The 27,423-nt window shown below is 46.3% G+C and overlaps 3 protein-coding genes across 5 annotated transcripts in view; 2 read left to right on the forward strand and 1 right to left on the reverse strand.

Moving 5' to 3' along the window:
• Window positions 1–9,024, forward strand: part of HECTD4 (HECT domain E3 ubiquitin protein ligase 4) — a 73,423-nt gene extending 64,399 nt beyond the window's left edge. For all 3 annotated transcript variants that reach the window (XM_080559358.1, XM_080559357.1, XM_080559359.1), the window contains exons 69-76: window positions 512–631; window positions 772–927; window positions 1,715–1,818; window positions 2,124–2,345; window positions 2,757–2,923; window positions 3,402–3,597; window positions 4,399–4,621; window positions 5,082–9,024. In XM_080559358.1, coding sequence (XP_080415484.1) covers window positions 512–631; window positions 772–927; window positions 1,715–1,818; window positions 2,124–2,345; window positions 2,757–2,923; window positions 3,402–3,597; window positions 4,399–4,621; window positions 5,082–5,218 — 1,325 coding nt within the window. In that variant the 3' untranslated portion in view covers window positions 5,219–9,024. The remainder of the gene's footprint in view (window positions 1–511; window positions 632–771; window positions 928–1,714; window positions 1,819–2,123; window positions 2,346–2,756; window positions 2,924–3,401; window positions 3,598–4,398; window positions 4,622–5,081) is intronic.
• Window positions 9,025–9,516: 492 nt separating this feature from the next.
• TRAFD1 (TRAF-type zinc finger domain containing 1) lies at window positions 9,517–18,777 on the reverse strand. The gene is made up of 12 exons (XM_080559393.1): window positions 18,679–18,777; window positions 18,340–18,403; window positions 17,145–17,280; window positions 17,018–17,071; window positions 15,621–16,035; window positions 14,045–14,308; window positions 13,152–13,222; window positions 12,739–12,954; window positions 11,663–11,795; window positions 11,064–11,373; window positions 10,611–10,683; window positions 9,517–10,252 (listed from the first exon to the last, which is right to left on the reverse strand). The coding sequence occupies exons 2-12, from the start codon at window positions 18,387–18,389 to the stop codon at window positions 10,208–10,210; spliced, it is 1,767 nt and encodes a 588-aa protein (XP_080415519.1). The 5' UTR covers window positions 18,390–18,403; window positions 18,679–18,777; the 3' UTR covers window positions 9,517–10,207.
• Window positions 18,778–22,369: 3,592 nt separating this feature from the next.
• NAA25 (N-alpha-acetyltransferase 25, NatB auxiliary subunit) overlaps window positions 22,370–27,423 on the forward strand; it is a 30,236-nt gene continuing 25,182 nt past the window's right edge. Inside the window, exons 1-3 of the mRNA XM_080559376.1 lie at window positions 22,370–22,524; window positions 25,523–25,608; window positions 26,520–26,658. Of these exons, the coding sequence (XP_080415502.1) occupies window positions 22,467–22,524; window positions 25,523–25,608; window positions 26,520–26,658 (283 nt within the window). The 5' untranslated portion in view covers window positions 22,370–22,466. The remainder of the gene's footprint in view (window positions 22,525–25,522; window positions 25,609–26,519; window positions 26,659–27,423) is intronic.

The following is a 27,423-nucleotide window of genomic DNA, read 5'->3' on the forward strand; positions in this document are numbered from 1 at the left end:
ATCTGAAAATGGAGAAGATACAGAATTCACCAAAGCTGTTAGCGTGCAAAGGCTTTTGTTTTGGCCCAGCTAAAAAAAAAAAAGCTTGGGAACCTAGTATGGAGAAGTGAGGAGTGTTCATCAGAGTTCTTTTCCCCAAAAAATCTGGGCTCTCCATAAAGACAATGTGACAGCATTACTTTTTATCTTGTTTCATTTCCTCCAGTATTACTGTCAAAACATCTCTGATTTCTGAAAGCTATTTGGCAGTGTTTCTGATTAACAGAATTTCTGGTGGAGCTGCTAGGATCTATTTATATAACAGTAGAGTTGTGTTCATCAGTGCCCTAATCCAGTGCACTTCTTCTAGTAAGCATCAGTAGCAAATACTTCCAAATAAATTTGAAAATGTGTATTAGCCATTTCTTATCTACCTAATGAAGATCATTGGCTACTGAAGATTTTCAGAAAACAAGATTGTAGAAGGGTGGATTAAAATTGAATTAATTGGAATATGCATTTCTTTATGTAGGTTTAATCTTTTATGATACAAAAGTAACTGTAATGAACAGAGTGCTGAATGCCACTGTCCAAAGAACTGCAGATCATGCGGCCCCAGAAATCACCCTGGATCCCCTGGAAATAGTTGGAGGTATGGGAAACGTTTATCCTCCTCAAAAGTCATTTTAATCCAGTGTAGCATGTCAAATCTGTCTTAACAAAGCTCAGATACGTTGCTAATGCAAAATACCCTGAGTATGAGGATTTTATCTTTTATTTGTTTTTCAATAGGGGAGATCCGTTCTTCAGAAAATTCCTATTTCTGTCAGGCAGCAAGACAGCTCGCCTGCGTGCCATCCTCGCAGCTCTGTGTTAAACTCGCCAGTGGTGGAGACCCTACGTATGCTTTCAACATTCGGTTCACAGGGGAGGAGGTTCATGGTACAAGTAAGTCGGGATTAAAGAGTTACCAGCGTGGGTGACATTGGGAACAGTTGTGAGAATTTACTCCAAGTGGAACCCCAGTTTCTACCAGAATGTGGCTCCTTAACTTTAAGGAGCAGCATTACCTTTATGGTGTTTTTAGTCCTGCAGATGGAAAAAAAGGGAAAAAAAACCAACTTCCAGTAATTAAGCAAGCCGGTTTATTTTCATCTTTTATTTAATAAAACAGGGAATTGTGTGAGCATGCAACTTTGCAAACTTTTGGTACCTATTACTGAACAAAGGGCCACCTGATGCCTTCTCTCAAGGGGAATTTTCTTTTGAAGGTCCATGGTTGTTACTGACAATATCTCTGAAGAGATGAATGCTGCTTCCATGGCTTAGTATTTATGACTTCTAATACATTGCCTCACTGCTTTTAGCTGGGGAAACACACTGCCTGCAGGACCCTGTTGTTATGAAGATAGCACCCGTCATCTTCTAATCAAGTTATGAATTCCATCTGGAGGCCAACTGGTGTAACAAGTGTTCGTGCTAGTCTTACACATAGAGTGCTGGAAGACAAAGCAGCATTTAGGGATTCAGCAGGAGGCAATTCAATGAATATCTTTGCATGTAATTAAACTATTAAAATGTGAACTTGGGCATGAATAATAGGCTGGCAGGGCTGGCATCTACGCCACCATTGTTTAAGCCACGTGTCTGTGCAGTCAGAGAGGTTAAGCATGTAATCTAAGGTTTGAAACATGATTTCATTATTTCACTTCATTATTTTGCCTCTCTCTTGCAGGTGGATCTTTCCGTCACTTCCTTTGGCAAGTTTGTAAAGAGTTGCAGAGCTCCTCGCTCTCCCTTCTCCTGCTGTGCCCAAGCTCTGCAGTCAATAAGAACAAGGTGTGGTGTCTCAGTGCAAGACAAGAAGTTGCCTTCCCTTCCGTGAATGCGTGTGTTCGAGGCCAGGTTGAATGGGGCCTTGGCCAACGTGATCTAGTCGGTGGCATCCCTGTCCATGGCAGGGGGGTGGAGTTAGATGATCTTTAAGGTCCCTTCCAATTGAGCAAATTCTCTCTCAGACAATTCAGTGGTATTCATCTTGTTCAAATCAGTATTTTCACAATCACGTTAATTTGTGGACCTGCAGGGTAACATCAATTGTTAAATGTTGGTTTGTATACTCACTTTTTATTTTTTCCCTAAAGGGGAAGTACATTTTGACGCCAAGCCCTATAACCTATGCAGAGGAGCAGCTATTTCACTTCTTTGGGCAGCTTTTGGGTATTGCAATACGAGCAGATGTTCCCCTGCCACTTGACCTCCTGCCCTCATTCTGGAAGACCCTGGTAGGAGAGCCACTGGATCCTGATGTTGATCTCCAGGAAGCTGACATCCTCACCTACAACTATGTAAAAAAATTTGAAAACGTAAGCAATTTTATTCTCTTCTTCAGGGCTTCGCCCATAAGCACTGTGTTCTAACAGCAGCTACGTTTACTGACTGGTAACAGTCAACTTCGTTGCTAGTAGTCATTGAGCAGGGTCACAAAGTGTTTATTTTGTGTGTGCAGGATTTTACATCCTGGTGAGAGGTTTTTCCAAGCCAATCTCATGTGCTGCCAGGTGCAGTGGGATGAAGGCTTCTGAAATGTTTGCTGAAACTACACCACTAAACCAGACAGTAACTACCAAAGCAGTTACTGCCTGTTGGTGTCCGTGATGTCTCCAGGTGATATAATCAATGCACTTCGTACACCGTGGTGATGCCTTGCCTGACTCACAGGGATGAGATGCTGTGACATGTTGGTCATCAGGTGCTGTTCTTGTGTTTTGTGGTAGATAAATGATGAGACTGAACTGGAAGCTCTGTGTGCAGAAATTGCTTCGCAGCATCTAGCGACAGAGAGCCCTGACTGCCCTAATAAGCCATGCTGCAAATTCACCTACCTGACCATGACAGGGGAAGAAGTGGAGCTTTGTCCCAGAGGCAGGCACGTTCCAGTGGGGTGAGTAACAGCTTCCTTGGCAGGATGTTGCAGTGGGTTACGTGCAAGAAAAGCATCTCTGGAATAGTTTTCCAAGAGCCAAGCTCTCCCAAGAAGCTTTTGTAACCAGCTGAAGGCTAGAACAAGCTGGGAAAACTTCACATTTGTTGGCAGGAACTTGGGATCTCTGGCACTACTTGTTTTTTGTTCTGTAAGAAATAGATGGTTGAGGAGCAGTGCTTATCGACTGCCTGCTGGCTTGAGTAAACTCCCACAGTTACAGGGCCTGTGAGAAATGGGTGACATGAGTGTGAGAGAGGAGGAGAAAGCTGAAGTGGACTTGAATTGGGAGGCATCAGAATGTAAATAACTAAATGCTCAGAGTCAGTTATTCAAAAACAACCTCCCCATAAAACCCTCCTGTAAGTAACGGTTCGGGGGTAGCGCAGGTGGGTTCCTAAGCACTCTCCTTTCTTGTCTCGAATCTCTGCCCTTACAGATGGGAGAACAAGGATGTTTATGCAACTGCAATCAGGAGCTTGAGGATGCGTGAGCTGCAGACTCCAGAGTGCATGACTGCAGTGCGTGCTGGACTTGGGTCAATCATTCCCCTGCAGCTTCTGACTACGCTGACCCCTCTTGAGATGGAGCTGAGGACGTGTGGGCTTCCATACATCAACCTGGAGTTTCTCAAGGTATGAAGAACTGCAGCTGCTTTGGCAAAAGCTGCCAGACTGACAAGCAGAGGTGGATCTTTCCCCATGGAAGGTGTCAGAGGAGAACCTTCTGCTTGTGTTACACCGTGACGGTCTGTATGGCACACCGCCCTGTACTTGGACACCCCTCTGTCCCCAAAGAAGTTCTTAAGATTTCACAGGTTTCAGAGAATAACAGCGGTGGGGCTGTTATAAAAGTAAATGAGTTTACTTTTTTTCCTTATATATCAAATTTTAATTCCATCTCTGTTTTATTGAGCTTTACTCAATGTTTGTCATTGAACTTAAGGGCTGAACGAGCTGCTGCCCCTATTTCAAATGGCAATTAACCTCTGAAAATCTAAAATTAATGTTCAACAGACAATTTCTGGTTCTAAATACTTTTATTTCAATACCATAAGAAATATGCCATTAAAAAAGTTTTTTATGCGTAGAATATTCTCAACAAAGAGTATTAGTCTTGTTTTATTTTCCTTAAGCAGCAGCAATGATGAACTGCACCAGCCCTGCATATTAAACAAAAAAGCAATGTATTCCACCAGCACTACAGGGGAGACAGACTAGGATGAGCCTGTAACAAAAGCTGATGGGCTGAAAAAATACAGAACTGTGTATATTAATGGTCTACCGTGGTTGGATTTCTTCATGATTTTGAAAAGGCAGAAGACTTTGGGGAGGGAGGTGCAGTTACCATCGCCTTTTATCCTCTTAGTCTAAGTGAGGAAGATCTACCAAGGGAGGAGAAAGCAGCGGTGGACATTTTGCTCTTCTCTCTGTTAGGCGCACACCATGTACCAGGTGGGACTGATGGAAACTGATCAGCACATCGAGTTTTTCTGGAGTGCGTTGGAGATGTTCACCCAGGAGGAGCTCTGCAAGTTCATAAAGTTTGCCTGTAACCAGGAACGAATCCCCTTCACGTGTCCTTGCAAGGATGGAGGTCCCGACACTGCCCACGTCCCTCCTTACCCCATGAAAATTGCACCCCCCGATGGAGCTGCAGGTGTGTTTGCTGTCTTTGAAGGCACAGAAAATCAGCTCTGCTCACATGATGGTCCTAGTCTTCAGTTCCCCCTTTTTAATTTAAACATGGATTTAACGTACAAGAAAAAAAATGAAACAAGAGGCAGGTAGTTATGGCTGCAAATAAGAAAAGAAAACCTGTTTTTAAACCATGTAATTCTGTAAAAATATTTAATTTTAACTACTTAACACATTGCCTTCTGGAGACGGTAAGATTTTCTGTATTTGTCTTGCATGCTTTTTAAAACGATGGAACTAACGGAAATTGGCCTTAGAACTGGGCAAAAGGGACAGCACGATTTAGGGTTCGGAGAATTACAGAGAACTTTATTCTTTTGATATTTGTTCCTAACAAGCATTGGGGTGGGGAAGGATGCTTTTGCAGAATAAGGTGAGAAGCAGAGGATGTATTCAACCAGCTGGTGCTCCTTCCCCTGCAGGTTCCCCAGACTCGCGGTACATCCGTGTCGAAACGTGCATGTTTATGATCAAGCTCCCTCAGTACTCCTCGCTGGACATAATGCTGGAGAAGCTCCGATACGCCATCCACTACCGGGAGGACCCACTCAGCGGCTGAGAGAAGAAGGGAACGCCTAGAGGTGACTGGATTGTTTCATAACTGCTAATGTCGGAACCCTTCAATTCACTTAAAAAATACCTCCTGTAACACTGTGTGACAAGCTGGAGGTTAATTTATTTTCTGAACTTTTGTTCCCGTTACGATAATTACTGGAAGACTTACATTTTGTATTTGTAGATTTTGTGGTGGACTGGTTATTTTGCTGCCTTGTTTGTGGAATATTTGTAGGATAGTTTAGTAAAGACCAGTTTGTGTATAATTTAATTTTGAAAAACCTTTAAACATGTACATTTCTAATTTTGTAATTTAGGATGGTATTACCCATGCCAACACAACAAAAGTGAGGATGTTCTGAGTTTGGGAGAACTCAGGGGTAAAGGCTCATGGATCGCTCTCCCTCGAAACATTTCTGAGTACAAAGGGGAAGGAACCAGACGTGGGGAGGGAATCACCGCTGGGTGCCTGCGGAGCTGAGCACAGTACCTTTTCTTTCTGCAGTCAGAGAACGTGCAGGGCTTCCAGCACTTGCTTGAGTTTTAGAGCACGAAAGGCTGCCAAGCTGCATGTTTATGTTTCCACCATTTTCTTGTAACTTTTTAATTATAAGCAAGCACACGGGTAGCTGCCACAATTAACGTGGGCTTTCAGCCGGACACTTTTGATTAGGAAAGTTTATAACCGAGAGAACAGTGAAAAGGGCCATAATTCAGTGGGGTTCTTGCCCTAGGTGTTCTTAAATGTCTGCTTGGCTTAGCACTAAAATAATTTATTGTAATTAAAATATTAGCAGAAACAAAACGGCTTCTCTCTGTATAGTGTAAGATAGCACAGTTCAAGCTTATGATCTGTGACTTCACCCTGTTTCCAAACGAGCTTTCAGAATAATCACAGCTGTAGGATCCCAGGGCTGCCCAGGTTGGAAGGGACCTGGAAAGATCTCCAGGTCCAACCGTTCCTGGGCAAAGGGAGCCTGGATGAGGTCATCCAACGCCCAGTCCAGTCGCATCTTGAAAACCTCCAGTGATGGGGATTCTACCACCGTCCCTGGGGAGGCTGTTCCAGGGATTGATTGTTCTCACTCTAAAATCCTTCTTTTTTTATACCAAGGTGAAACCTTTCCCAGTGCAGCTTGTACCTGTTGCCCTGTCTCTTTTCCATGTGGCTCCCTGAGAGGAGAGAGCCTCCCGTTCTCTGTGGCCACCCTTTAAGTACTGGAATACGGTACTGAGGTCCCATCAGAGTCTTCTCCAGGGTGAACAGACTTAATACTTTCAGGCTTTCCTCACAGGGCAGGTTCTCCAGCGCTTTGATCGTTGTGGCCCTCCTGTGGACCCACTCCATTCTGTTCTCACCTTTGTGGATTGTGAGGACCAGAGCTGGACACAGTGGTGCAGGGGTGGCCTGACAAGTGCTGAGTAAAACACCTGTAACTCGTATTTGTACTCAAAAATGATTGATCTTTGATCTAAGAGTAAATTATCCTAGAAAAGTGACACCTAAAAGGAGAGTGAGGTGAGGGGGAAGGCACAAGGTTACTTGTTTGAAGATAAAGCTTCTATTCTGTATGGAAAGATAATGCAAGTCTGTGGGGAGAGAGCAGTTCTCCAAGTTTAACTTTCTTGTTTCAAAGTATGTTCTGCGGTGGTTTCAAAAGAGCACATCGACGTGTGCGTCTTCCTTCGCTCCTGTAGACACGTCTCATGGTAGTGGGTGCATTTAAATGTAAGGCGTTGCTTTGTTAATCTTGTAGAGCCAGACACGAGTGAGAATGGCCTGCGTGCTAAAGAACTGAAAACATACTGAAGCTACTGCTGTGCTCCTCGGCTCGGTACTATATGTAAGTTAAGTGCCAGTACTGAGCCACGAGTTATTTATTTTTCGTCTGATGTGTTTGGTGCACATCAGCCACACGAGAGGTTTATGATGGTGTGCGTGTAACTGTACTTTAAGGTTGGTATTTTATGTCTCGTTAGAAGACAGCATACACTAATTTGGCTTGTCAGTGGTCATGGGAACTGAAAAACCTGTATTTATTGTATATTATTGTGAATATTGGGAATTATGAGTGTGTGGTACTTGGAAGATAAAATGTGAGTACGAAAGAGAAAAGCCTAAACAAGTGTGTATATTTTCCATTCACTCACAGAAGAACAAGAAAAGTGTGTGCAACAGTTGTAGAGATAGGTGTTGGCATACAGAGTCTCCAAATCCTGTGGTTAGGAAAGCTGTTACCCTTCTATTGCGTATGTCCCTTCCTTTCACAGGAACAGATACATGTAGGAAGAATATTTACTCTTGAATCTTGTCCATTTCCTGGTAGAAGCATATATGTAGCTGAGAAATCATTCAGAGTAAGTGCAAACACAGGTAACGTTCACAATGACAAAGGGGAAAACTGAGCAGAAGGAAGGGCTTGGGGCCACTTTATTCCCATCTCGGATGCGCATTCTCAAACAGGTGCTGCAAGGAAAAGTGAAGAGCATCAACTGCATTTCGTGGCAGAACTGGTGCTGCTGACAATGAGGTGGTTGGGGTTTCTTTCTGGTGATGGAATTGCAATTGTTGTGTCGGTTTTCAATTAACTCTCTCTTTTCAAGCCCTTAAGCCTTTGGGGGGACTTGCAGTGCAGTCAAATACCTCACGCGCAGGGGTTTGAGAACTCGGTATGCCAATGGTTCCAAGGCGACGATTACAGCTGTAAGGTAACTGCTGCTTACGTCTGGCTTCTCCTTCCAGAGGGCGCGTTTGAGAGAACCATATCTGCATCTTGGCCCTGGAAAGTGTGCTGTAAAATTACTTGATACGTATTTATTACAATTAATTATTTATGATTACAAATAACAAACTTAGTCAATGCTGTTTACACCTTGCTGTGTAAATTAAGCTCCTTGTACAGGAAAATTGTCACACTAATAAATAACCTTCATTGACTTTTTTTTTGTCCTGAAGAATACTATGATCCTGGTAAGAGGATAAGTTGTAGTGTTTGATTGGTTTTGTTTTGTTTTTTTAAGTTACGAGGAAGGACATGCTGCAGTGGTTTGGACTGCAGCACAAATGGCCTTTCAATTAAAAGCTTTTCTAATCATCATTACTTGTGCTTTAAATGAACTTGACAGTGTCTGTAATAGGCTTGTTTGTCAAAACAAAGATGGTTTGTGACTTTTTATATATACTCATTCAGAATGTAAAATTATACTCAACAATGGAAAAACTCTGAAGCTGGGTATTAGTTCTAGCTTGGCGTGTGTCCATCTCGGTACCGTACACAGCATTAACCTGTTAAGTGCTCTTGGCCATACAGTGTACACTGCATAAAGGAGATTCTTAACATCCCTTTAGATGTATTGTGTCCTTATTTGGGGCTGGAAATAATAATTAAAAAAATCCTCCAATGACAAAGCTGTATCGATGCAGAAGATTAGAACTACTAGAACTGAAGTTGCAGATCCTGCTTTTATGGGTTAATAGACTGTAATTTATATTTACTTGCAAGAGAACTGTAAATATTTTGTACAAAAGGAAAAGCAAGTAAAATGATTGCTAATACTTCTCTTAATGGAGAAAGTGCACTATTTCTTAGGCGTGAGAAATAATGCAAACTAAGCCATGGCATCAGCTCAGTAGTTTTTCATACTAACCAAGCCATCCTGCTACCTTCTCGTAAAATAGCAGAGCCAGCGTAGGTTCCTTTATCTTGCCAGTTTTCCCCAGAAACGCCATTTCAAGGTTGGTTACCACCTGTTTTTTAATACCTTTATTCTGCCTTTCTTGTATAAATAAACACTTACGTTTTGGTGGAAGCATCCGTAAGATGTCTTTATTGCAGAACCAGGCTCACTTCAGCCATCGTTAGCCTTGTTCCATGCTGCAGCTTGTGTGACACCGCTGGCAGCAGAGCCCTGGCCCTCAGCACGCAGCGAGGCCTCTTAATGCCAGCCTTGCCCTACAAGAGTGACTGGCTAATTAGCCCTGCTAATACCCATCTGCTGTACCCAATTAATAGTCTGAGGCTGATGCCCACAGTCATTATCTAAGCCCTGCCTGCTCCAGCCTGTGCACTACTCCTTCCCTTACACTGTGCCAAAGCACAGGGGCTGCTAACAGCTCTCAGAAAGCACATTAACAAAGACCTAGTGCAGGTAATAATGGAACACAAATTAACGAAGCCTGCGCACCATGATTCTGAATAGGCTATCATTAAGGCTGCGGTGATAAAACTTACCCTCACAGAGCATTTGCGCACCCTTCTGCTGTGTAACAGCACTTCATGCAACAGATTTTACCGCACAACATTTCAGGATATCATTAGATAAAATTTATTACAAGGAGTTTAAAAAGCACTGACTAATACAGCATTAAAAAGCACTTCACCGCGCCAGCCCGGGATCAGAGCTCAGCCGCCACAGAACTCGGGGTTCCCCCAGCCACGTCCTAGGCCCTTCGCTAACGAACTGGGACCCCACACAGCCCCCACCACAGCACAAGGCCCCAGCAGGAAGCTGCTGTGCGCCATCCCCTGCGCCTTTCGGACAAGGGGCTCTCAGCCCTAAGCCCCCCTCGTCCCCTACCGCATCCTGGCTGGGAGCTCGCTGTGGTTGTCTTCATACAGCGCTGCTGTCTGCGGAATAACGAGCACGCGAGCGGCAGGAAACATGCTTACAGAAAGGGCGAAGAAATTCTCCTTCAGAAGGTGTTGCAAAAAGCCCTATGGAAACACGGATGATGGGGTTCCCTAGGCAGAAGCCCGTCAGCAAACACGCAGCTTGGGATGTTGCTTAGTGTAGATCACAGAAGTAAAAACCTGTAGTATACTCTCACAAATTAAAAATACATATAAAATGATCACTGCCCATAAAAATTTAAATTCATATAAAGTCTTCAATGACATGGCAACGTAGCAATTACTTGCGCTCAGATAAATAAGTACTATAGTGCATAGTAAGAGTGCGTAGAGTGCTAGGCATGGTTTTCATACGCGGTAGATCACTTGTCCTCCAGATAACCAAACTCAGGGCTTTGGGGCTTTGCCTAAAGGAGAGGTGAAAAAAAAACATGCTATTTTCAAAGAGTACTGGATAAAAAGCAATGGGTAAAACCCTCACTGCAGCAGAAAGGACTGCGAGTAGCTCCTCAGCCTGGCACAATCCCCACAGCAGGAGGCAGGTGGATGGCTCCCCTCGGCACCAACCTGGGGCATAACCACCAGGAAACATCCTCTCTTCCTAACCAGTCCCACCCAACGGGATGAGCCAAGCATGCCGCAAGCAAATCACCAGCACGTTAACACATCCGTACACTGAAAGACTGAAGAGCTGGCTGCTGAGGTACTCTGAAACAGAAGCCTCGAGAGCACAGAGCAGAGCACCACTCGCCCTGGCCGCCTTACCTTCACATTCCTGCTCCTCAAGCCGCCCGGCACATCGGACAGCCCCAGGCTCCTCCCTCCTTCATTTCTGATGCTGCAGACGAAGAACAGGGACACTTTCAGACGAAGCAAGCTTACTGACTTGTGCTCTCACTGCTATATAAGCACAGTCTCTCCCCACCAGGGCATCTAGAAGCTCTAAGGAGAAGCCCTTAATCCTCCTGTATCTTAACAGTTATTTCTGTAGCAGAAGACCCAAGCCCTCTATTCAATTGCCTTTAAGCACCTCAGTGATACACATGCGCTGCAAGAAAAAACTAACAAAAACATAAGAAAAACCACTCAGGCTACTTATAAAACAAGCTGGATTAAGCAGCAAAGAAAGTAGGCATCCATGAAGGCATCACAAAATTTTTTATATTTATGGCAGCTGCTTGAAGCAGTTTTCAGCACCTCAGCAAACAAAGGCGTTACCTGGGGCGGGTTGGAGAAGTACCGGAGAAGCCGGACGTGAAGGCTTCCGAACGGAAATTCGGGCTCGGCCTCACGCGTGGCGCTGTCCCGCCAGGTTCGCCTGCACCTCTGCTCTTCTGCCTCCCCTCGTTCCCGGCCACCTTCCTCGGCTTCCCCCTCGCGTTCAGAGCCTCGCTGGCTCTCGCCGTTCCCGACGAGGTCGGTGGCGCGTTCCTGGCGTTTGCCGCGTTACTCAGCGACCTGGTCCCTCGCGCAGGGTAACTGAGCCTCTGCTGCCTGAAGCCTTCTATGCACCGAGGAGAAACATCTCCTGAGAGGACAGCAAGAGAGCGCTTTAGGAACAGGAAATGCAACATTCATCCAGACAGCAAAATGAGGCCCAACTTCCAGTCCAGCAGCTTAAGGCTCAAGAGCTGCGAGGATACTGAATTTCAGAGATTTAATCCTTCCTGCATAAAACTAGAACAATGGGAGGTGATTGAAGACTTTAACGCTTTGGAGACAGAAAAAGATAACGTCTACTCAGCTTGGAACACAAACAGCGCTCCTGCAAGTATAAAGGAAAGCAACATGCATAAAGATCTGTGTGTCACCCACACCTTGATGCCTGATTCGCCTCCGAACCAGCTCTGGCGATTCCCTTCTCTCTCTGTTGTCTTGAGGAGAGGCCGACTGCTGCGACGGAAAGCTGTCTGCTGGGCTGGCTGTGGCTGGGCGCAAGTCACATTGATCCTGGAGCAAACCACAGGGATTTAAATGACGGCTCATTCAAATTTATTCTTGTAAAAACATTGCAACGCATCACCCTCCAAAAGCACTAAGGCTGTCAGGGGGTTGGCTTTAGGAAGAGGCACACGCTGGCTTGTTGTGGGAGAGGTGTGGGGGTCATGCAGCGTAGGAAAAGCTGCTCACTACCGTCGGGCCTGAGGAAAAATGGACCTGGCAGCACCAGCCAGCCCTGCTGAACAGAACCACCCCGCAACGCGGGGCCTCGCTGCCAACCGACCGGTGACCATATGGCCTGTTACTGGGCCTTCTGAATGAGCACTAAAGCACCGAGCGGCCTACTTGGCACCTGTCCATCATTCTTAAAAAGCAGCAGCAGTTCCAGCAGTACCAAGAGCCGGTATTCTTTCTGTAGTAGAAGCATCAGGCAGCAACGTACAGAGGAAGCAGAATACCCTGAAAAGCAATCGGCGGCACCCACCACTTCATAAAGGCACCGCTTTTCTCTCAGGCCCAGCTTCAGACACATTCCTGCTTTCACCCTTACTCTCTACATCTTACCCTCCAAGGCATTTCTCCACTTCCCAGACTTGCAGTCTGTGTCGTCTCCTTCCTCTCTTACCTACCCCAGGGGTAGGCTTGCATGCCTCTCCCCCCTTAGCTTCGATTCACACGTCCTGGTTTCAGCCCAACTTCTACACACAAGCCAAACATGCTGTGCAATTTCAGGGCCTTCCGTTTCCATATGAGCTTTCAAAGTGATTGTTCCTTTTTCAGTAAGAGCCCCAGCACACCACAACAGATCAGACGGAACCAAGAGGCTTCGGGAAGACCTGATACAGGGCACAGTTGCACTGATTCCTGAAACGTCCCACCCCCAGAGGCACAGCACTTGGAATACTTCTTGAACGACTACACGCAGCAGAACGGATCGAGTTCTGTTTGTTACCTGATGATGGAAGAGGATCTCCTCTTCTAGTTGGATGCCACAAAACTCACAGGGAATGATGATGTTTGCTTCTGCCTGGACAGCTTGGTGCTGGGGCGAATAAACAGACCTACAGCTTTTGGAACCAAGATCTTGCAGCCCGTCACATTTCCGTGGGTTTGGAGAGGAACTTCTTTTACTGAACGAGGCAAAGGCACTTGCTGGGTTACAACCTGTCTGTTAGGCAATGAAAACAGAAAAGTTAGCTACCACGCTTAGCATATACGGGTTTTAAAAATCATGCTATGCGAAGATAAAATTGCTAGGCTTCTGAGAGTATCACCGAGCGAACACTGCGCCCTTGTTCGGTCACAGTAACAGACAAAAGGCTCAGCTGCAAGTCCCTGGATACAGCACAAAGAGAAGTACTACACCTGATGAAGGATCAGATCTTCAGCAGGGTAGAGCTCCTCACAAAACTCACACGGCAACATGATCTCGTCACCTGCAAAGTAACGACAGTTATATCCTCTGCCACAAAAAAGTCAGCTGTAGTCGGATCAACTCAACTTCAGAATCCCTGAGCTCCGTTGTGCCACAGGACGGCAGCCAGAGCAAACGCTAAGGAAAACGTTGCTCTAGTCCCACTTGCTGAATTTCACGAGCAAGTTTCGCATCGCCCAGAGTCAGAACAATCTTTTGGGGTCAGAAATATGTCAAATGGTTTGGTACAAAAGCGTATTACCACCTCGGGTAAATCCTTCAGCACCATTTTTCCTTTCAAAATAAATCAGCACTTCAGGACTCGCCCAGGTCTCCCTTCCCTGTCACCTAAAATTGCTATAAATCTCTCACCGCTTTCTGTTTCTAAAAGTCACCCGAGAACAACATCGAGTTGGGTACACAAGCGCTTCATTTGGAACTGAAGGCGCTTCTGCATCCCTGGAATAGCATCACCCCCTTTCCCTTTACTGTTCCAAACTGTTCTGATTTGAAAAGAATTTCTGGGTGAACATAGCAAGACCAAAGATCCAGTACAGCTTTTATTTCTTCTTCCCTTGCTGTCTTTAGTTTCTTTCAAAGAGGCATTACTATTTTTGAGGAAGCAGAAGAGAAAATCTAAGGAAGAAAAAAAGTCTAGAATACGGTCTTCATGGAGCATCTAATCTCCTATGCATTAGATATCTAAAAATGATTTAGAGGGAGTCTCAAAGACTCATTTGGATGTTTTAAAGACGTCAATAGACGATCTTTGACACTGAACCCAAGAACTCTCTCTCCCCTCCCTCAAACTTTAAGGGAAAAAACAAACAGCATTTATACTTACTTTTTATGTGGTTTGAAGTGCTAAGAGACAATAAAGAGTCACAAGAAAAGATATTTGAGTTGTCTGTTTCATCAGGGCAGGCAGGTGGCACAGACTCTTTGGTGTAGTAGTGTTCCCAGAAGTCACTGTGGATTTCCGCAGCAGCATCGTTGTGAGGATTCTCATTTTGTAGGCTAAGGGCCAGCATGTAGTCTAAATTGGCGTTCCGCTCGCCACAGAGTGAGTTAGTGTTTTTATTTCTCTCCCACTGCTCCAGTTCATGCTCTTCAAAACATAAATATCATAAATTTTAGAGAACGTTAAGCCTGCAACAAGCAGGTCACTTAAGTACGTTAGACTAGTTCTACCAAGAGCGTTTCGCATGTGGACACTCAAGGCTTCAAAGCGTAGGACACTCCTTGTATCAACTGGGAGGAGGAAGGAAAACAGCCATCCTATTTTTGTTTGTAACAAGCAGATAAAGGGGGGCAAAAGAAAGCTGTTCCTCTTACATCAAGAGCTCAGGTAAGGCCTGAGCCTAGGCATGATGGGAGCTAAATGAGGTCACTGGGGAAAGCTCTGTAACCTACCCTCAGTTGTAACGCTGTGGTCCAGGCCTTTTCTTCAAGATACGGGTGGGGAAACTAACTCCTCCTGATACTGCATTTGACAGCAGGGGGGATTATACACGTACAAAATAAAAATCCCCAAAATGTTTCCTGCTAGTAAAGTTACGCTGAAAACAGCCGTGTTCAGAACAGCACCCAAGACAGAGCTGATGGTGTCCAAAGAAAGGCTACGCTCCTCCCCTACACCACCATATTTCCAATATCACTGGCATTTCACTCGTCCTGATTACACCAGAATTTTACACAAAGCTTACACGTGCATAAAAATCCTAGTTGTGAGCACAGCTTGGGATTCAACACGAGTTGACAAGCTACAGCGCTCCACGCCTTTAGCTTCATGAACTAAGCCCAGAAGTTATTTCTACAAGCCAGGCAGCCCTCTACAGCCGACTGTAATTTAGTGTTCTACAGTGTTAAACCCTCCGAGCGGCCCACGACACAAAGCAGAGCGCGCATTCAGCAGAGAGCTCGTGGAAGGGGCATGTCTGAAACGTGACAGGCCCCTCGGCACGTGGAGGTAGGAGATTAGAGGCTTAGGAGCGAGCAGAGGCATTTCTACCAGTCTCAGCTACGTCCAGACAGGCTGTTACCGCAGAGACGCTGCGCACTAGGTGTGTGAACCCGCACACAGATCTTACCTACCCTTCTACTTAAGTGAAGAAGAGGCAGCTGCTAAATAAAAATTGACAGAATTTGCAGTGAGCAAACAACTCCGATTTCATTTTTTAAGCTAGATACTTTCTGAGCAATAGAAGAGGCAGCGCATTGGGCTTTCACACCAGGTATCTCAGCACTCCTCCGTCCAGGAGGCTTACACATTTGCAGTTCTGTTCCACAGCAAAACAGTAGCGTCACATTGCCTCCGCAGCTTCCATGACTAAGTATTTTCTCATGAATCAGTTACAAAACTTTTTACTTGGGTCAGCTGTCAAATTAGAAGCAAACGGTTACTCCCATCTACACCTTACCTTGACTTTGACTTCTTTGTACTGCTGAAACATTTCTTCTCCTCATGTCCTTAATTGTTTTGTCTCCTACACAGCTGCTATAGATCTGCCTTTCCAGCACCCTGGGCATTCTCCACAAAGGCCCGGGGTAGTTATCTGATCTTAGCTGGTTTCTAATGTCTCGAAGGGCGCGCAAATGCGCGTCCGCATCCTCGTCCTCAAAGCGAGGCACTGTTCTGCTTACTCTTGCTTGTTTCACCTCCTTCCCACAGACTCGAGGGTGCTCTTTCAGATCTTTTACCATTACGTTAAGACCGCACCCACTACATATCTCAGTCCTAGCTCCACAGTAACTTTCATGATCCTGAAGCTTATTGAAAGTTAGCTGGATGTCACAATGCTGGCAGACTGCAGGACGCAAAGGGCACGCTGATGCCTAAAAAAAGAAAGAGAGATTATTCTTCACACGTGGAAAACTGAGGCAGAGCTGGGGGAGGTTCTCAGTTCGCCGGAGAGCTGAGCAGCCTATTGTTTCTTTATCCAGATACAAAGCTACACCGAAGAGCGGCCTGAAATAAGATACTACGTGAGAAATAAAAGAACAGCACGTTGTATAACCTGTGTACTCATAAAGATGCCAGCTGAAGCACTCTGAATATTCAGAATATTGCCTAAATCTGTAATGCCTGAACAGCAGATTCGCACAGTGCTTCTTGAAGCTAGAGTTAGACGTGGTATTGACAACCAGCACTAGCCACATTTCACTGAGGACAGCTAAAACAAAACGTGTTATTGTGTTATACTGGGGAGCAGATTTACAGCACGTTTACTACACGCACACTTGCGGGATGAACTACTTCCAGTCCTCTGGACTGGACGCATCTTCAAAGAAAGTAATTTCTTCCTCACCAATAAGCAGACCTGCAGGACACTTCCAGAATTATCTTTAAATGAGCCCACAGGAAGGTGAAATACCAAAATATATACCAAGATTGACTGTGGCAGCAGAGAACTGGATTCAGTAACTCGAAAATACCGCTGTGTCCTATTTCAGTTTATTTTGCAAGTTTTTTAAAAGTCTGTTTGGACACAACAACGTATCAAAACTCACACAGTGACAGCAATAGAGACAGAAATGCCTAACGTAAATGGAATGAAAAAAATGAGTTAGTTGTAGCCTGTACTTCTGAAGTATCACGCCATTTTTCATCTTAATCACTAAAAAGGACAAAAATACCACTTTGATAGGAAGGCTTAAGCCGTTTCCCACCACATTCTTTCAAAGCGCGTGAATTTAGAAAGCATGCTTAAATAAAAGTGATGCATAAATCGCCGGTTGGAATCCAGGTCTTTGCTTTCCACTGCTTGGAAATACCAGAGTATAGTTCCAAGTGTCCGTAATTATAAAGTGCACCAACCTCATGATCCTCCAAGAGGCTTTTTTCTACCTTCATGCTACACTTGCAGGTAACCTGCAATAAAGAGATCTCATTACATTAACTGCCGCGGAAATCAGCAGCTTTAGGGGAGAACTGCGTTCGTCACCTGCACGTGTTCCGACTCGATGTGGTTCTTCATTTCAGACTTGGGGATCGAGTCACTGCAGTAGCGGCACACTTCGAGGTTTCTGCTACAGTGGATTTCATGAATGGTGAAATTAGGAACGGGAATGTCCTTTTTGCTGTGAGAAGGATCACAGAGGTTAGGTTTCAGAAAACACACTGACAACAACTTTAAGCTTTTATTCAAAAAGCTGTCGTACAATTTTTTCTTTATAAGATTTCATAGTTTATAGAACCAAGCTACTAAAAAGAAAGATGAGCCCAACCAGACTTCCAGGTTCCTACGTAACCAGGATATGAATGTATTTAACATGCAAACGTCACAACTTATCTTACGCGTGAAAATTCATGGCGGACTAGTTTCTGTACGTGAAAGATAAATTTTACAGCATATAGAAGTTACCACCGCGTTTGAGTTAATAGATTTATCTGAGAAAATAAAAGTTTCTTCCTGAAAAGAAAGGCATAGCTTCTCATAGCTCGGCAACGAGAAGTCCAACACTGAAAAAAAATTCAGTAACTGATTCTGTTGTGCTGGATCTTTACTGTTACAGCCTACTGCTTTGTACCTTTCCCTGCCACGAGGACAAAACGCTGCATCTGATCACTATTCTCCCCTGCCAGGCCCCAGGAAGCAAACAGCCTGGCAAAGCAACAAAGTCCAGCAGCGGTGCCTAAGCTGCACATAACTTCTGGCAACCAAACCAGATGGACACTGCAAGAAACTGTGCAGATTTCAATGTCCTCTTCAGAAAAAAAAAACGTGATGTTTATTTGCTGGCATTTAAGATGCAACTTCTGAAATGGTACCGTTATCAATAAATGTATTACCAATGCTGGAGCTTGTAAGGAAAGATAACTTATCAAAGCAAAACAACTGCCGCTTCACATGCACCTACTGATTTATTTATTTTTTTTACATCTTTGCTTCTGAGCCACACAACTGTTAAGAAAAACTTCAGGCCGCGCACTTCACAAACACCTCACTGCCAACCAAGCCTCCCTTTTTATCCGAACGCCTCGGTTTCTGCCCAGGTGCGTCAGGAGGGCGAGTAACGGCTGGGCAAACCGCTCTGTGACACGTTAACGCCTGAAGAGAGAACCCGAAGCCCGGCACCTCTCCCAGCCTGGGCTGCCCGCTGCCTCCCGGCACCCCGCCGCCCGGTTCCGTTTCTTACCAGTTGCCGCACAGCCGGGTTTCCCCCTCCGGCACCGCAGCCGTGGCCATTTTGGGGGCGAGAGCTGAAGGAGAGGCTCGGTCAGCGGCCCCAACACAACCCAGCGGCCCCCACCGCGCCCCGGGGCCGCCACCGCCGCCCGCTCCCCTCAGGCCCCGCTGCCCCCCGCAGCCCCCGGTGCCCCCCACAGCCGCCGGCCCCGAGCCCGCCGGGTGCTGGGGGCTTCGTCCCCGCTCCCCAAAGCGCCTCAGCGGCCCCCGACGGCTCCTTGCCCTCAGCGGGGGGCGAGACCCCGACCCCCCCCCAGCCCCTCAGGGCCCGGCGCCCCCCGCCCCTCACCCGGCTCCTCCGCCAGCCGCCGCTACCGGGCCCGGCCCCGCGCTTCCGACCGGCCCCGCCGCGCCCGCCTCCCGCCTTCCCATTGGCTGGCTGCAAGCCCCCGCCGCCAGCTGATTGGTTTAGTTGGGTGCCGGTCACTACTCGAACGGCCCTCGGTGCTGATTGGCTGGTGTAGACGTCACCGGGCTGAGGGCTCCGCCCCCCCGTGGGGATTTGAAGTTTGGCCCCGCCCCGCCGGGCCCGGCCTGAGGGGATTGGGGGGGGGGGGGGGGACCTCACCTCACCTCACCTTACCTCAGAGCCCGCGGGCCTCGCACCTCGAGCAACCGGCTCTGTGTATAAATAAATAAATATATATAAACATATAAACATATGTATAAACAAAATACATGTTTACACACGTGCCCCTTCCAAAACCAGCTCGCTCTTGTACCAAAGCCAGCCCCACCACGGCTCCCCAGCCACCTCAGTGGCGGTGCAGCAGGAGTTCATTGCTTCCAGAGGTTTTGCCTTCCTAAACCTAAACCCTGGCTCCTCTCACATCTAATATCTGCGGCGGAGCCGTTCCTGCGGCCTCTCCTGGCGCCTCTCCAAACCGAGCGCCTCATTCTTGAGCAAAATGCATAAAAACCGGACCTGTCCCCGATAGGCCAAAGGGCTGTGAAAAGGCCGGTGGTACCTCACCTAATCAATCGCAGCACCGTAGCATATTCTGAATTCCAGGATCAAACGCTGAGCAAAAGAAATCAAACTCCTTGACAGGTCTTCATGTTAAGCTTCAGGAAAATTGCAGGTAACCAAGCATGACCGTGTAACAGGCTACGGAGCAAAATACAGCACAGCACTTAAAAGGGTGCAGTGACAATTTTGAAAAAGGCTACGCTATAAAATTCATAACCTTCACTACTTTGAAGCCCCGATTTTTCACTTTGATGCCTTTTTAGGCGCCAATAAACCTTAACAATGTATTTTCTCGCTTTTTTATTCTATTCCCTCCTGTACTGGGTTTGGGAGGGAATCTGTACCTCACAAGGGAAGCTAACTGCATTTAAGATGCATCAAGAGAGTGTTTTCAAAGCATATCCTCAAGCAAACCAATGCCTCTGTCTCAAGGCACAAGGAAGAGATGAGCAGACCACGTGAACACCACACATGTTTGGGCATTGAAGTTCCGCATTTTGTCAGAAGGCATCCAGAAGTGTTTTTTCCACATGAAGTTATCGAGGAAAATCCCTCTCCCACACAGCACGCAAGGTGCGATGTCTGGAGGGTAAGCACACAGCTGAACTTTGCGGGCACAAGGTTTTGGGAGACCAGGAAAGGATCTTGTGGATGGGTGCCTGGGGGAAAGCACCGTGGGAGCCACCCCGCCAGCACAAGTTAATCCCCTGCAAGACTTGCCTTCAATAGGGAAGTGAAGCAACCTCTGGTCAAACCCAGCTTTAACTTAAAAATGCTTGCTAACAAGTGCTGCTAATTGTGTAATCATCTAAAAGGAATCCAACTTCCCCAAACAAGTGCAACCACTGACAAACTTCCCTGCTCCTGCTTGCAGCCCTCATCTGATGAGGCACTGTCTTGAGAACAAAAGGTCACCGAGGCATTATAAGCCCTTGAAATAAAGGAACTGGCTTGTGCAGATTTCTGTGTATTATTTGTTTTTCCTTCCCCAAGTAAAACATCTGTTTTCTGAAAAGTGCTTTAAACTAAGCAAGTCCACATCACGGACTCTTACCAAAATTCCCCAGACTGGATGAATTTCTCACAGAGTGTCATTCCTATGACTTGATTGTCAATGTTTGACTTCTGATTACCAGTCTCTTGACTAAATGGTGAATTTCTCTATTAATTCCATTAAAAATTAGCAGGAAAGAATGTTGGTAAACACTTAGGGCATCCTAATCTCCCACATCACATTCTCCTCAGTGGAAAAGTTGGACCCCTCTGTGAAACTGAGTTTCTGGTTTCAAAAAAAATACCTCCCATATTTACAAAGGAAAAAGTCCAACATCTTTACTATGGCCTCAAGATAGGCCAGCGTTCTTAAAATTTTGAGAAAAACAAAAAGCATCAGTTTTGGCACTGTCTCACAGGTATACCACATCTGTGCCAGGCTCTTCAGGGAGCCTGGCAGAGGCCATCAGGAGAGCACGGCCCCCCAGGCTCTGCGTTCGGGGACATGGGACGTGCTGGGAGGGTGCGACACGCAGCTGCAGATGGCACAAATTTCAGCACTGACAAGCAGATGCAAGTTAATCACATTAATAACCCAGCCAGGATCAGTCATTGCTCCCCGAGTAATGCCTCACCTTGCCTTTTCTAAAGCCTAAAGCAAACACGAGCCTGAGCTCCCAAAAGAATGGTGCTGAGTTTCTGTGAGTAACAGTAGGAAGAAAGGGAGCTGGTGATCTGTGCTGGAAAAGGTCTCTGCAAAAGCGAGCTTTGCAATCTACAGGCAGTTACTACAGAAGAACAAAAAAGAAGCAAATAGTCACCATAATTTTTTCGAGAAATGATAATTACATCAAGTAAAAATTACAAAATGAGTTTCGCAAGAAACTAAGGATTGAACATTAAATTGAACAGAACAATAACTCCTGACAGTAGTTCTACTTGTATACATTGTCACTGCATCCATCAAGAAATGGGCGCTCACGCAAAGCTAACCATGTATTTTTGCATCCACAAATACTACCTAATGAGCACAGATGCAGAGGTTTATCTAATTCGGTGTTTGTTCTCAGCTGTCAGTCAAACTTGTAATAGGTAAGGGAAAAAAGATTACCTAGAGGATGACATCCGTCTTTACACTCCTTTCTCCCTATGTGAAAGAACACATACTTTGTCTTCGCCGCATTCAAGATGCAGGCAGATAGAAGATGAGTAATGACTAATAGACCCAATCAGCTGTAAATACCACAGAGAGTTTAAGTTATGAAGCCAAATTACAACTCCACTTACACAATGTTTTACAGGTTTTTGGTGTCCAGTTGGTATCTATCACTCCTGTTCTTCCGGCACTAGTTAGACACATCTTGCAATACAGTATTAAATTATTCCCATAGGTTCCTACTAAAGGAAAAGTATGCCTGCTATCTTAGGAATTGCTGACTCCTTGCCAAGACGCATGCTAGGGTCTGTGCACAGCGTGGCCGAGTGCTGCTCACAAAGGACACACGTGCTGCTTGTTCTCAGCTTCTCCCACCAACACTCGGCCTGGCAGGGAGCAACTTGAAGCCACGAGGCGCGCAGCAAGCGTGCAAAAAGCGCTGCCGAGCGCAGCGGGACCAGCCAGGGCACACGAACTAAACAAAACGAACTAAATAAAATCCAGCCCGACCCCCCCTGCTCCCACAGAGGCTCGCGGTTCGGCGCAGTCCGGGTGAATTTTCACTCAGGTCACCGGGCAGCCTCCACGAGCCCTACCTACACGCCCCAAAACCAAAGGGCACGGCAATTTTGCGACCGAAAAAAAAAACAAAAAAAAAAAAACCCAAAGCGGGGCAAAAAAACCCACAAGCAACGGAGAGCGGGCGGCTGCAGGGGGCACGCCAGGGCGGTCCCGGGGGAGCCATCTGCCTCTGCCCAAGCGTGCTGGCGGCAGGGAAGGGAAGGGAAGGGAACGGACGGGAAGGGAAGGCCGAGGCACCCCCGGCGGCTCGGGAGCCCCCTGAGGAGCCGCCGTGTGGCGGCGCTGCGCGCGGGCAGCCCTCGGGGCCCGGCCCGGCCCCTTCCCCCCGCCCCCGGCCCGGCGCGGCGGCTGCGCACTGCGGTTCTGCGCTCTCATCATGGCGGCGCGGGGCCATGTGCAGGACCCCAACGACCGGCGCCTGCGGCCCATCTACGGTACGGCCCCCGCCGCCCCTTCCCCCGGCGGCTCCCGGCCTTGCGAGGAGGCCTCGCGGGGCAGCCGGCGGGGCCCCCGGGCAGCCCCTTCTCTTCTCTTCCCTTCCCTTCCCCGCCGCCCCGCTCGGCGGAGCCCCGCGGCCCGGGGACGGCCGCGGCTGCCGGGGAGGGTCGCGGCTCCCCCGGGGGGGGTTTGGGGGGGTTGCAGCGGGGGTCCCGGCTCGCTGCGGGGCAGGGCTGGGTCTCACCGCTTTGTTGGGGGGGACCCCGGTCCTTTCGCCTCCCGCTGAGGGGGGAGCGGGCGGTGAGCGGGGCCCGAGCTCCGTCCTGGCGCATCGGGCTGCTTCGGCAGCTGGAAATTAATTCTTCCTTCAGACGCAGCCGGGCAGATGCGTTGAGGTTGTGCGTTGGGGTGTAGCGGCACGGGGCTATCTATATTACTGCAAAAATGAATTTGAAGACGGGGGTGAGGTAGCTGCAAGGAGACGGTATTGTTAGGAAACCTCTTGTGCGAAGCCGTCCCTGGATATTCCCGAGGTTGTTGCAGGCAGTTGGGATTGCTTAAGGAATCGTGGGCAAGTTTCTGTTTATGCAAATGCAGGGAAAGAAAAGAAAAAACAATTCCCCAGGCTACGGTGTCATTCCTTCAAAAATACAAGAATGGATAGAGATTTCAGAAAATGTTCTTCCCCCCCAGTATCGGAAGAAAACTCTCCCTATAAAAATGCGGAGAGCTGCGCTTGATTTGGGGTGAGCGTGCTTTGGGACCGTCCTTTGCTGCCCGGCACTGCTCTCGCAGTCAGAATCTTTCAGTTTAGATTCACATCTGTGATGGGTCCAAGTGAAATCAAGGAAGGCTGTATGATTGCACTTTTAGTCAAACAAAATTGTTGTTTTTAAGTTTGTTGCGTGATTATGATTGCAGTTGTGCAGTGTATTTAACGTTTTTTTCCCTAACTTTCTTGTACGTGCTGTGATTACACAAGGAATTGCACGCTAATAAATATGGCAACGTCTGAAATGTTCTTAAAATCGTGTTAAATTTAACTGAGATTAAAGCAGACGATGTTGAGATGTATTTCACTGTATTGACTTCACAGAGCGTGGCTTTTACTGAGGGAGCTTTAGAAGTGCTTTCTCCTAGGTCTGGAAAGCATTAAGTGCACCGTAGGGTTGGAATTCAGGTTGGAATCATTCATACGTGATTTCACAAAAGTCGTAAACCGGAGATATACGGCATGAGGTTAAAAGTCTGACTCTTTACTTTAAAAAGCGCTTTTAAGGTTGCGCCTTGTGCCTTGATTGCTTGGGGTTCCTTGACAGGTATGTTTATCTTTCATCTTAATTTGTCTGCCTTCACCTGGAGGTTCATGTGTTGCGTTTGCAACCATCGAACGTATCCACCTACAGACCTGCAACCAATGTGGACTTAAATATTTTCCTTTACTTTGAATTTCTTTGGAAGTTGCCAGCTCCTTTGGCTTCCAACAAAGTTACTTGTTGTTAGCAAAACACAGTCTTTTTATTCTGCTGCAGTTTAGAGAGGTTTGTGGTTTATTTGATTTACTTCAGAAGACCTAAAGCAGAGATCTTATCGGTTCAGCTCGTTGTTAGACAACTCCAAGACAGGCAACGGAGACTGGTGGGTAATCTGTGTGTAAGTGAGCCATGCAACACAGATCCTTAAATCAAGACGTCCCTCTCTCTGTGTATGGAGGGATCACCGGGATGCTCTGCTGCAGAGTTTTTAAAACTTTCTCACTGAGAAGTCTGTGCTTAAGTTTTAATGTTAAAAGGTGACGCACGGGCTTCAGTAAGTTAAAACGGCCAACTAACCCGTGTGAAGGCAGAACATTAGGGTTTCAAACCAGCTGTATATTTTATACATCAACATTTTCTCTTGGTTAGCGCGGGCAGGCTGCCTCATTTGAGGTTTTGTCTGGATGGTCTCAGGAGTCCAATTAGCTCTACTTCAAATTTGTACCGCTTGGCTATGGAAGCAAATGTTAAAGCTGCTGGATATGTAAATCTCATTAGGGTAGATGCACGTTTCGTACAATATACCAAGGCATTACTAAAGGCCACCTCTTGACTTAGTGAGAGCTCTCTCATAAGAACCACAGTCTTGAAGAAAAAAGGTGTGTGATGTAACTTCAATGGTCTAGCATTATCTCTGCTCATAACCTGTCAGGGGAGAGGCCAGAACAGCGTGAGCAGACCCGTCCCTGTTGGCATGTCAGGTGCAGCTCAGCTTTTCTGAAGGTTTAGGTTGGTACGCATGAATTTTGGAAGGAGGGGAAGCACGGAGGGTACATGTTCTAATCTAAAATTGCTGGTCTGTCAGTGTCTGAAACATGATAACGCGCTGTAGATGGAGCTGAAATTTATAATACAAAGCTGAAAGAAGAAGGAAGCGGTCCTGAGGCAGAGCTTTTCTACAGCTGAAGCGTTACTGGGTAGTGGGATGTCCTCACTCCACTTTTTTGGTTTTAAAACTTCTCTGGTTAAAGCACGGTGATCCTCTGTTAGGGGACAGGCTCGTTCTGCTGAAACACAGGCCATGTGGACGAGTAGGTCTTCTCACAGCACTTTGATAGATTGCAAGTGTGTGATTCCTAACCTGCTGTGTGTTAGAAGTCATGCAGAGTCTCCCAAAGGCACACCGAATTAATTTCTACTTTTACTGAAGCGAAGAGCGTAAGCTCCCTCGCTAGTGAAGAGCTATTGCAGCACAACTTGTTCTATTGTACAGCTCTTTTGTTGGTGTAATGAGCTACGTGGAGTAATTACAAAAGCTTGTTTGTGTGAATGACTAGAGATGAATACTCGGGCTGCAAAGTGACATGTTTCCTGAATGTTTGGCTTAGTAGTAATTGTGCAAGGAAAATGGGTTTTGCACTGCCGGCGTGACAGCACGTACCCTGCGATAAAGTTAGAGGTAGACTTCCCGAACGGTCCGGTGGTCTGTTATAATTCTGTGTATGTTCTTCTTACGCAGATTATCTTGATAATGGCAATAATAAAATGGCAATCCAGCAAGCAGATAAGCTGCTCAAAAAACACAAGGATCTTCACTGTGCCAAGGTAAGCGGGATTGGTGTTCGCTGAGTGTGGTTTGAGACCTGGAGCGTTTCGCTGGGCTTTTCTTGCACTGCCTGTGAGCTTCTAGAGACCACAATGCGTTCTGAACCCTCAGGAACACAGAATTCTCTCAATTTTGTGTTTGAAAAGTCAGACAGATCCTCCTAGGGAGGTGCCCCTGATGACTGGTGAACCTGGCTACACCCATGCTGATTGTCTAGAGCCCTGCCAGAGCCACTGCAAGCAACCAGGGCAGATGAGCTGTGCCTTAAAAATGCCTTTTAGACATGAGGTTGAGGTGCTTCTTTGCAGTAGTTTGCAGCAAAGCTTTCACTCGGAAGGAGTATTCCTTAGTGAATCCTAGCAAGGAGGTTTCTGAGGCATCTGCTCTTCTGTCTCGGTTGCTGCCCTCCTTGTGCCCCTGCTGAAGGGAAAGGAGTTTGGTTCCTCGCTTTCTTGAATGTTTGAGTATCTTTCTACCTTTCTCTTTTCCCTGTGGATTTTCCTCTGCAGTTCATACCACTTCTACATTTTCGAAGCTTCCCAAGCTGAATTGAGTGTCATTGACCTGAATCTCATTTCTGTCACTTGTCTCTGGGCAGTTATTAAAAGAAAAAAAAATGAAAATTGGCAGGACTGGTCAGTTTTCAGCCTGCAGGTAGGAAAATCTGAGTCGCAGCTGATGCCTTAGTGGCCTGCACGCGTGTTAAGAAATGCAAAGCCACACTATTTGATGCAGCTTGCATTTGGAAATTTTCCTCCACAGCCATATGGATTAGAAGCTCCATAGAAACTTGAGTTCTGTAGAAGTAATTAGGTGCTTGGGCAAACCCTCTCCTCACGAGGAATGAGAGGATTTTCACTGGTAACTGCCAACTGTGTTTTTAACAGCTGTCTCTGTGTTGTATCAATAGGTTCTAAAGGCAATTGGCTTGCAGAGAACTGGCAAGCAGGATGAAGCGTATGCTCTGGCACAAGAAGTAGCAGCACTTGAGCCCACAGATGACAATTCCTTGCAAGCACTAACAATTCTTTACCGGGAAATGCATAGACGTAAGCTTTTTCCTTTGCCTCTCTTTAAAAATCGTAGTTATTTACATTTTTCTAAAGTATATGTGACCCACAGTTTTTTGAGAAATGTGCAAAATCCGGAGTTCAAGTATGGGCATATTATTAAGAGGTTCAGGGGATGTAAATGATGCCTGTTATAATTTTTTGTCATTATGTGTCATAGAGATGACAAATCCTGTGGGCTATGATTTGGAGTGTGCTTAATGCTGTTAGGCTGTAGTTGAGGGGTCCAGGTCCTGAGAAGCTGTGTAACAGAAGGGAAATCCTGGCCTCTCGTTTGACTATGTTATCTTTTTGAATGCAGATCCTCATAGCAGTATGTTATTTTAAAATAGTAAATTGTGGATGACTGAGTAAAACTGCATGTCCTCTTCTGAGAGAAGCCAGAGCTCACATGCTGCTTATCTGCATCTGTAAACAGTTGTTGTTTCTGGCAGCTTCTTGTGGGTCTTGGTGGTGGTAGCAATGTTTACTGTTGAATCACTGGAGCAAATAACGGGGTGAAACAACTTTTGGAGAAATAGATGTGTTGTATCAATCTGCAACCATTTTTTGATGTATAGCAACTGCTTATGCCCTTCGACTCTATTTCTTTCTGTGTAGTTAAAGTGTTATGTTTTAAACGCTACGAAATTTTTGTGTGCTGTGACTTCAAAATAGAGAAAACCTAGAAAATGTCAGAAGCCTTCCTGTGATTCTAAGCAGCTCGCTTAAACATTAAGCTCAGGTCTTTAACTTTGAGGTTTA

This window comes from Anser brachyrhynchus (genome assembly GCF_964034855.1).
Source record: "Anser brachyrhynchus genome assembly, chromosome: 17".
NCBI classification, from domain to species: Eukaryota; Metazoa; Chordata; class Aves; order Anseriformes; family Anatidae; genus Anser; species Anser brachyrhynchus.

What these genes read in the sequence shown, in the direction of transcription:
- TRAFD1 (XM_080559393.1), bottom strand. Translation starts at nt 18,389, where the DNA reads ATGGCCACGGCTGCGGTGCCGGAGGGGGAAACCCGGCTGTGCGGCAAC. An exon ending in ACAAAGAAGTCAAAGTCAAG is followed by an intron (nt 14,309 to 15,620) that starts GTAAGGTGTAGA and finishes TATGTTTTGAAG; the next exon opens with AGCATGAACTGGAGCAGTGG. An exon ending in GAGGCGAATCAGGCATCAAG is followed by an intron (nt 11,374 to 11,662) that starts GTGTGGGTGACA and finishes CTGTCCTCTCAG; the next exon opens with GAGATGTTTCTCCTCGGTGC.